At 38.8% G+C, this 10,167-nt stretch overlaps 1 protein-coding gene across 1 annotated transcript; it reads right to left on the bottom strand.

Annotated features, from left to right (window-relative positions):
* Window positions 1-4,984: 4,984 nt before the first annotated feature.
* On the bottom strand, window positions 4,985-8,299 carry LOC148024635 (uncharacterized). Its single transcript, XM_087693730.1, has 3 exons — window positions 6,439-8,299; window positions 5,907-6,069; window positions 4,985-5,698 (listed from the first exon to the last, which is right to left on the bottom strand). Exons 1-3 carry the CDS (start codon window positions 8,249-8,251, stop codon window positions 5,515-5,517), a joined length of 2,160 nt encoding a protein of 719 aa, XP_087549856.1. The 5' UTR covers window positions 8,252-8,299; the 3' UTR covers window positions 4,985-5,514.
* Between the last annotated feature and the right edge of the window lie 1,868 nt (window positions 8,300-10,167).

Genomic DNA, 10,167 nt, shown 5'->3' on the forward strand with positions numbered 1-10,167 from the left:
GTCAATGACATCAAAGTCCTCAAAGCATTATCTACTGCATCAAACTCTCGAGGAAGCTTGTAGAGCACAGTCTCTACAAGATGAGCCTCTAGAAGGGAAAACTGCATGTGTCGAAACTGGTCATGTGCTTGTGTGACATGAAGTAAGAAGGATTCCGATCAAACTTCATTTTCTGGAGCTATCCATAAAGGATTATGGCATGCATAGGTGAAGGAGCCTCGTACAACATGTGAAACTTCACCTAAATCACTAGAGAACTCTTGCAAGGGGTGACCACTACAAGGACGTCTTTAGATATGTAGCAAAAGAAGAGTAGAATATGCATGGGTATCATCAATATCCCATGTGAGCACAACTTCTTCATAGTTGTCCTCGTTAAAATCAGTGTGGAAGAGGAGTAGGATGTTCAAGACACTCACAAGCTCTAGAACAATATACCATAACCACTTGTACACAAGCCATGCTCTCATAACAGCACTCCGTGTTAGATAATTAAGGCTATGTAATTTATGATCTATAGAATAGTAGGGAGGAGCCAGCTGGAGAGGATAGGGAGAGAAAATAAAGCATCATAGAGTTGGGGGGAGAGAGAGAGAGAGAGAGAGAGAGAGAGAGAGAGAGAGAGAGAGAGAGAGAGAGAGAGAACAACTTAGCCAATAGCAAAGATTGCACTAAACGGAGTTCACATGTAGTGTCTACGAGCTAAGCTGATCACAAAAACTGATTGCAAAAATAAAGAAATGAGATGGATTACAATCAATAAAAATTGTCAAAGGCCAAAAAAGTGACGTCAGCCAACCTACAAAATTAATAATATGCAGTAAATGTAGTAGCTATGCAACAAAATACAAACTTATCAATAATAAAATAATGCGAAAATGGAAAATGCAACACACTGAACAAAAACACAACCTACAGAAGAGAGGAAGCATTGCCTTTGGCAACAAATAGATGTCACCAAGCTATAAAGAGTGTGATGCAGTTAGGAAAAGTCAACGGCCAACAAGGGAACACTTATTATTAGTAGAACATAGCAACAAGAGCATAGATCCAAAAATCAGATACCATCTCAAAAGTGGATGCACCAATGGAAGCCTAAATAGATGTTAAAATAAATTGTTGAATACAAAATAGAAGACAAATATAGAGGAAACACAAAAGAACATTGCAAAGAAGAGAACTTGGAAGAATGCTTAGGAAATAGAATCCATATACCAAACACAAGACGGTCGTATACAACAATGAGTCATTAGTTGTGTGGGCACTAGCACACATGAGCTGACTATATTGCTAACAAAGGAAACCCACTTGTTTGAGATTTCCATTCCATTTAATCTCTTATATACATTTAGGATTAGGGTTAGGGTTTCTTTATTTATTGCAATTCCCTTCATTGAATATGTACAACACCCAATGTTTAGAAAGGCCTTCACAAAACACCATAAGATTTACCTTTCTTGCTATAGATAGAAATTTCACTAAAGGGAAGTCTAGTGCTTAATTTTACAAGGAATGGAAAATTTTTAAATTACCTTTTTTTTACTTATAGCTCCTGCTTTATATTGCATGTCATGCATGCATCAACCTTTCTCCAACTTCCTTTAGTTTTTGGTTAACAAAGGAGTCCGTTGACTCAAGATCATTGGGCATTGTCAACTTAAGCATCCTAAGTGCAATGGCTAAGTATGTGTCCTACAATGGACGTTTTTCTTGTTTTTCCTTTTCTATTTTCTATTTTTCTTTCTCTTTCCCTAGAAAAGTAGGCGACTTATGGTAATTTACATGGCTTATGATAGGGGGTGTGGACCTAAGGATTTTCACAAGGAAGTTTCTATTAAGCATGTTGTCTTCTTTCATGCTAACTTAAGGTTAAGGAGGAAGCTAAAAGGGAAGGGGCCGATTGCAAGAGATGGACCTTCTCTCAATCATATCTTCTAAAATAGTTATACATTAAGTGCAAAGAAGGGTTGCATGGAGGTATAGTAAGATCATTGCCTTAGCATCCACACCTACATTAATAGCAAAAAAGAGTTTCATAGCCTCTCCTTACATGGGATCCTCGGTCAACTAAGGAGGGAGAAGTGTAAGAAGGTAGAGGTAATTGACTATAGTGATGAAGGCAAGATCTAGGAAATTGGTAAGGAGATTTTTTGGTTGGCCAATGGGTGTTATTTCATTACAATTTTCACCATGACATTTAATTTTTTTAATGTCAAAGGTTTGGTTATTTTTACTTCAGATGAGAAAGATAACACTAATATTAAAATTGTGCTAATCTATCCAAGTAGCTAGGGTTCTTAGCCATCATTATTCAAATATTTGAAGATGCATCACATTATTATTTTAAAAAAAAAGCAACGAATCGTATGTAGCTCTTATTCGATAATAACTTTATCGCTCAATGGATATTTCATGAAATTTTCAAGTATTTTCTTGATCTACTTTTTGTGATCAACAATGTGTTGGTTGGTGCAATGTAAGTAGGGTTGTAGTACATTGTCTTTCACACCCTATGCTTCTATTCACTTTTGATTAGTCAATACCCTATAATTACTAGCTCTCAACACATTCCATTCTAGTGCTTTATGAAGGGTTCCCTCTCACTCTTCTTGCTCCTAATAAGCTCTAACTCGTTAGTATGGTATGCATTGATGGAAGATAAGAATGTTTTATCCAAAATCTTCTAGCCTAGTCTAGTGTGAGTTTTTCTAAGAGTTCACCGATTAATTCAAATTGATGAGCATGTATGTGTTCACATTGGTCCCAATTCATTGGCTAGGCTTATGCTAGGATGGTCATTTCAAGATTGGTTATGCCTAGGTCATATGTTTTATAAGCCTCTGTTAAGAGATTGGATAATTCATCTTGTTCGTTAAAGTTTTGTAGATACGAAACCCACTGTGTAGGTAGTTTCTTAGATATTTCATGTAAGGATCATTGAACATGATTAGATTTAAGACTAGTTAGAAGGTTAGGTTAGATAATGTATATCAGTGATCTTTTCTTACCTTCCACCTTTGTTGGCTTATGACTTTTGTGTCATGATATAGTGTGATCTTTAGCTCTTTGGTGCTTTGTGGCTTTACATTATGATATTTGCACTTGTAAATGATATGGTCCATGTCTCTTGGGGCATGTTGGTTGGTGATCAATAAGATATTCATGCTCAGCCTTCTTCTTAATTGTGCTCATACTTATTATCTTTTTAGGTTTTGTCTTCTTCTCTTCTTAAGGGCGTTTGGCTTTGGAGGATCTACTTGTTGGCACATTTCTTCCTAGGTTTCTTCCTCTGTCTTAGATATTGAAGCCACCAGCTTTGCTTGGTTGGCTTTCTATCACTTTTGGGGTCTTCCTAGTCTTGTATGTTGAAGCCTCCTTACTTGTTTTGATCAATTAGCTTTCTAGCTCTTGTGGAGCATCATAAGTCTTGAATGTCAAAGTTTCCTTCTTGTTTTTGATTGATTCACCTCCTAGCTCTTATGCAACTTCGAGTATCTTGATGGTGGTTGGTTATATTTTTCTAAAAAATCTAATGGATCTCTAGTGTTTTGGTGATAAGAAATACATTATTATTGCACTTTATTAGCTAAATCCATTGATGAGCCTTCGGTTGCTTAGTTACAAGGATCATATCACTATCGTAGTTAGGCAATCAAAGCCATTGCTTGTTCGAGTAGTAGCCTTGTACAATTAGTATTGTCTTTGGAACCCATATTTTCATCATGGGCCTCCTTCTATGATATTAGGGTACTATTTTAGTTGTTCTTTCTTCATGCTATGTTTTATTATATCATATTAGTGTGAAGAAGCCATAAGTACTTAAGGTCTCTCTATCTTGGTTTCTTTCTTATGTGTTTGAATTGTTATGGCAAAGATTTGGCTCATAAGCTTTAGAATGTCCTTTTTACTCCCCTTACTTACTGGGTAAGCTAAAATGCAATCTTCTATCCTTGTAGTCTATTTTGTAATTTGCAATTATTCTAGATTGCATGTCAATCAAAGCATCTTTCCTTTAACCTTCAAATTAGAAATCACATAAAACATAACAACACACTTTCTATTTCAATCATTATTAATACCCGACATGTTCCAAGCAAGGGTAGGATACAATGTCATATAGGCTAATCAACACGTTAGCAAATGCTAGTTCTAGTTCTCCAAGTTGTGCCCAAACTTTATATGGTAGTATGTTTTGATTTACAAGACCTTTGATAAGTATGGTTCTGACTTGGATTCCCTCCAAGCCTCCTTTGCAACAATAAGTGCACAAAATGCTAGTAATCTTATTTTAGTGAACTTTTCAAGTTCTATAAATGTATTGTCTTCAAATGTTTCCTTCCCATCACCCTTATGTTGCAACTCTCAAACTAGGAGCAAAGAACTCTACTATTGTTATGGTGTTTTTCATAAACCATGTGTTTGCATGTGCATACATGTGCACATGTATGTATATATGCATGCATACACTCGTGTATATGCGCAGAGAGAGAGAGAGAGAGAGAGAGAGAGAGAGAGAGAGAGAGAGTCACATATATGATTGATACCATGTACAAAACCCTTAACTCAAAATTTTGGGAGCATTTTTATGCGTGTGTGAGAGAGAGAGAGAGAGGGGTTTTCACGAATAAGATTGAAAGTAAAAACAAAACCCTTAACTTAGAAACTTGGGAGCATTTCAAATTGTGGCGTATGTATATGCATTTCTATGATTTGATCTATAATGCTTATTCTTTGTTGAAGTATCGTTTAATGACAATCAAATAATCTTTCATGATGGTTTTGTTCTCACTTTACCTTGATACAGATTCAATTAGGCACATGATATAACTTTGATCATATGGATTCAAAAAGAAACCATATGTCAACCAAATAATAGTTCGAAATTCAGAATGTAGCGATAAAAGGGTTCCTTCCATGGCATGTAATGCTCTTATAGATTTATTTGAACTAGAAATCTTTAAGCAGGAGTCTCTAAATATCCGACTCAATTTTCGAGACTCGCAAATGACGACTTGATCTATTGAAGTCCCACAAAATGCTCCAGGCTTATGTTATTGTCGAGATAACTCAACAACCCAAATTTTGACCTGGAAATTTAAGGACCAATCTCGTAATAACTGGAAAATTAAGAACCAATCTCGCAATAACTGGAAATTTTTGTTTTCAGTCAAGAAACTGACACTACAAACTAGGATATGTGAGCCCTAGTTTCCTAGCCTCCATTAGTTTACTCTTGGATAACTGTTTAATATCTTGAAGGTTGCAGAATCTACTGAAGATTTTTGTGAACTTTTAGCATGCCTCTACATAAAAACACCAAACAGGATCAGGAACAGTGGTTATTACTCCAGGCAGGTTATTCCTGAAAACACCCAAGGGCTCAACAAGTTATTTCTAATGCTTGTGTAGATTTTCTAAAGCTGGAGCTTCTGTTGAGACAGGCAATTTGCTAGCAAGGTGGATAGATTCTTGAGCGTTGAATGTATAGGCAAGATGTTGAGAGTTGTGTAAAATCTATAAGATCCCGACCTTTGAGGAACGCACTAGATTACTAGCAACCTGATGAGGAGCTGAGAGGTGAGAATTGCTATGAAGGTTGGCAAAGAGACGATGGAAACTCTGCAACTTCCTCTTGCCGCCTCCATCATTCGCTTTGAGAAAGGCATCTTTCTTCCAAATCCTTTGCATTTCAGCATACCTGGCAGTAGCCAAATCAGTGACACAGTTAGACTGAACCATGTGTCGATACCTGATTTAGACAAAGAGAGGACAAAGAATAATAAATTTAAAGCGGTAGGCTTAATGCATATCTCAATTGAGAGAGAGAGAGAGAGAGAGAGAGAGAGAGAGAGAGAGAGTATATGTGTGTGTGTGTGTGTGTGTGTGTGTGTGTGATTGCAATTTGCCTTGCAACACGATCAATCTTTCCTCCTCGTCGAGCTTGCACTTGTCCACAAGTATAATTGCGAGAATTGACATTGTGATCGTTCATTAGCTGATGATGTTGAGCACTCAACGACGAACGGCATGAGTTGGATGAATTATGGGAGATATTGCTTCCACCATCACCTGAGGAAACACCAAGCTAATAAGTATCAAACAAGCAGAACTTGTTAATTAGATTTTTTCTTATGCGCAAGATTTGTGTCTCTTCTAATCACAGAAGTGCATCTCGCCAAACATTACTCTTCGTTGATAATGCTCGCTTCAAAAATATAACCCCAGCTCTTTCTACTGTTAATTACAAGCTAAGGCAATCCAGGACCAGGTTATCTGTGCGAGTCTCCCTCATTCTGTCACAAGAGTAACTCTTAGACCGGGCTCACTAAGTGTGGCTTGAGAAGCTACCATGTTTCAGACCTAGGGCAGTATCAAAAAGGAGAGGACTAGTATCAATATTGAAGTCATGCATAGAAACAGAGCGAGTAGAGTAGATACTTGAAGTATGCCTGTTGCTGCTTTGGTCAGAGCTTGATTTGCTGCATATGGAAGCCTCTTTTCTCACAGACTCTTCCTCATCATCATCATTGACATCTCCCACCCTGCAAGATAGCTCCTTTTCCTCGTGATCATTGTCTTCATCTGTGATTCCAATGGAAGGATCATGTGGTACTGATGCAGCCGTGTCGTCAGCTTCCTTCTGTTCACGTTCTTGTCTGGACTCCTTCAACAATACCTGAGAGGCTCTCAAACATGACATGCTTTGAATGGATGAAGTTATGCCTTCTTTGAGACTAGTTTTGACCCCGCGTATGTTTGACAGTTGAAATTGAGTCTCTTCTTCTTTGTCGTCACTTTTATGCAAGTCCTCGGAGTGCTGACCAGAACCAGGTGTATGCAAGCACACTTTGCTGGCTTTAATATTCTTATTGTCAGGCACACGCAGCAGTTTCTTCTTGCATCCTCTAGTCACTCTAAATTGTTGTGAAGTATTACTATATCTCGTATCATTTGACGGAGAGACATGAGGGGATGAAATCTGTACAGAAGACGCCGCTTGGTCCTGCAGCTTTTTGGCCAAAACTAATATTGAAGAAGACACAGGCCTATCTTGCAGCTTCTTCTCTAATGTCGTTGGTGAGGATGGAAGGGTCTGCCTTTTCATCAAAGGAGAAACCTTAGATGGTCTAGAACATGCAGTAGTGTTATTGGGCCTTCTCGCTAAGCTCAAGGTCAGGCGCTGGAGCTCATCCTCGCACCTTTGCACCTTCTGTAACAAGCTCTCGCAGCATTTTGGATCAAAGCCTAATTTTGTTTCCTTACTAGAGTTGCTATCATGTACTGAGCAATCCGCCTTCCTTTCTTCCATATTGAAGGCTGAGGTTTTATGGTGCATGGCTCGCATATAATCTTCTCCAACACTGATCCAATAGTGCTCAATCATCTTATCTGTGTAATCCTCGTTGCCGGAAACCTTCTCCTTCTCATCCTTTGACTCTGCACCCTCTTCTAGAACATCCTTTACTGGCCTGGTATTGGAGTGAATTTCTAGAACATCATTCACTGGCCTGTTAATGGATTGCATAGCCGTATTATCCGTTTCATGTTGAGACCTTCCTGGACCATCTGTGCATAAGCTTGAGTACTCAGAAGCTAAAGAATGTTCAGAGAATTCATCATCTCCACTCTGGCATTGGCCTTCTTCTTGGTGATGAAATGCAGGGTGTTTCGTAGCATTGATACGTATTCCGTCATGTTCCTTATGAAAGAGTACTGAACTACTGTTGTCGTCGTCGACAACAACATCATCATCGTTGTTCTTGTTGTTGTTGTTGGTGGTGGTGGCAATACCTTGGCCATTTCCCGACATCACACCAACACTCATCTCTGGTACTTTGTCCCTTTGACGGTCTGTATCGTGGCCTGGCTTCTGTGGCATATCAAATAAGGGCGACTCTTCACAATCATCATCAGAATGATCATCTTCTTCTGTTGTTGATAATGAAGGAGACAGATAGTGCGGTCGACGCCGGCGACCTGTGGAGCTGCTGATGATGCGGGCCTCAACATTGGCTGCTGGCGCCGATGACCGAAAGGAATCCTCACAATAAACATCTTTCACAGAAGTGTTCGTGACGGTAACAGGAGGAGGATCATGTGGAGCAACTTCCTGGTCCGGCGGAGCGGGAATGAGATAGGGAGGAAGATTAAGCTGACAAAGGAAGTCAAATATCACTTCGTCAGGGACGTTATCATGGCCGAGAGAGCGGAGCTCCGCCCGAAGCTCAGGCAAAGTAAAGGCAAAGGCCATGAAGGCGTGCAGAACAAGGAGACCTCTCTCTCTCTCTCTCTCTCTCTCTCTGTGCCTGTGCAACCTTAGCAATGGCGGAAACTCTCTCTCTCTCTCTGTATGCCTGTGCACCCGTAGCAATGGCGGAAGCAGCACCTTGAGTGTGCATGCGTGTGTAAAAGCAACTGTCATTAGGTACATTTCTTGTAATATGTGTCCACGTGGCACATTCGTTGCTCACAATTGCTTTTGTTTGATTTGAAGCACGACATTTAATAATTGAAATTTGACACCTTACCATTCACAAAAATTTTACTCATATCAAGGTAAAAATCATAAAGGCCTGTTCACAAGGCTAACTAGCATCTGTCTTTAATGCGAAATGAAAATATTCAATTATCAAAAGATAAAGTATTTACAAGCCTAGTAAAATTATGCATCACGCCTTAGCCCTATGCCTGATGCAGAGTAAGACTATGCATAAGGCCTTAGCCTATTTCTTTGCGAAGAGTTTGCAAATCCACTGCATTTTCCCAGGCCTAGCACTCAAACTACTTACAGACTCCTTTAGCTCCTTTTTTCTATCCAAAATGGAGACCATTACACTATTTTGGAGACCCTAATGGCTTGGACATGAGATATTGTGAGTTGAAACTCCATAATGAATCCTAGCTAACATCTCTTGCATGACACAACTTCACACTATTATGCAATGCTATCTCAAAGTAAGATCATGTGCTTGCTTCTTCCTCCCCCATAAATTCAAGTTGGGATGTTAAGATTCTCCCTCCAAAAAGTATTCTTTAAACCTTTCAAAATTTTATGGTACCAATCTCCAGTGATCCTCATAAAATTAAAAGAAGAAAGCCAAACCATCCAAATAATCTAGTAACCTTCTTGAGGTTACTAAGTCATCTCCAAGTAAACTACTAGGCATGTTTATTCACCACTATTGATGAAAGTCAAATTACTAAAGATACATTTTAAATTATAAGAACATCCCATTCAATGCAATCACTTTAGCTTCCTAGATAAATTAGAGTTAGAGGGCCAAAAAGCCCTCTTTTTGTGATGTTTCTTTGAGTCAAGCGAAGGCCTGTTTTGTGTCAACCCCACTCCACTTCAAAAGGGGAAGCACATTAAAATAGAAATATGTCTCTCAATTCATGTCTCATCACATATCCATACAATACAAGCCATCCCATCGGATCTAGCATTGCCCTCCTCTTTGTTCACGCATGTCACTAGACTGCCATCCTTTCTTTGGTTATGGCAAGGTCATTAATTCTAGTACAAATCTATCCTCCTCATGCCCAAATATGATACAAAAATCAGACTATGGCTACCCTTGCTCAAATCTTGGCCTGCAACACATAAGAAAATGCAACTTGTCAAAAAACCCATTACTACCAATATTAGGAGAAGAATCAAACATCAAGTTGAAAATATGCATTAATGCTCACTATGGATCATCATTCCATTTTTCAAACGAACATTCAGCTGCACCATTCCCCTTCAGCTTGATCTTGCAACAAACCAACCCACCAATTACAATTCACTATTATATCTATAAATTGTTAACCTCTCCAACCTCCTTCTCTAAATAGCTCGTAACTCACTTTTACCCAATGTATGCCACACTTCCAACCCTTTGTGAGTGCAAGGCATGTTTGACTGCAAGACATCCCTTTGTTGCTCATATCTTATGCATAAACTTTCTCTTAGATAAACATGGGCATAAGGTTTTGTCCCTATGGGGGCATACACATTATGCACAAGTTTGCTAAGAAAAATGCCAAAGCAAATTCCTGCTTCAAAACCTCTTTCTCTCTCATCTCAATCTATTGAGGAAGCTGAACACCCTCCTATACAAAGTGATCATAAAAAACAATCAGCAAGTTCATCTGTAAAGTTTGTAGGTGAAGAAAGAAAACCAT

This window comes from Lygodium microphyllum, chromosome 15, assembly GCF_053477565.2.
Source record: "Lygodium microphyllum isolate KBCC chromosome 15, Lygodium_microphyllum_v1.1.10, whole genome shotgun sequence".
NCBI classification, from domain to species: domain Eukaryota; kingdom Viridiplantae; phylum Streptophyta; class Polypodiopsida; order Schizaeales; family Lygodiaceae; genus Lygodium; species Lygodium microphyllum.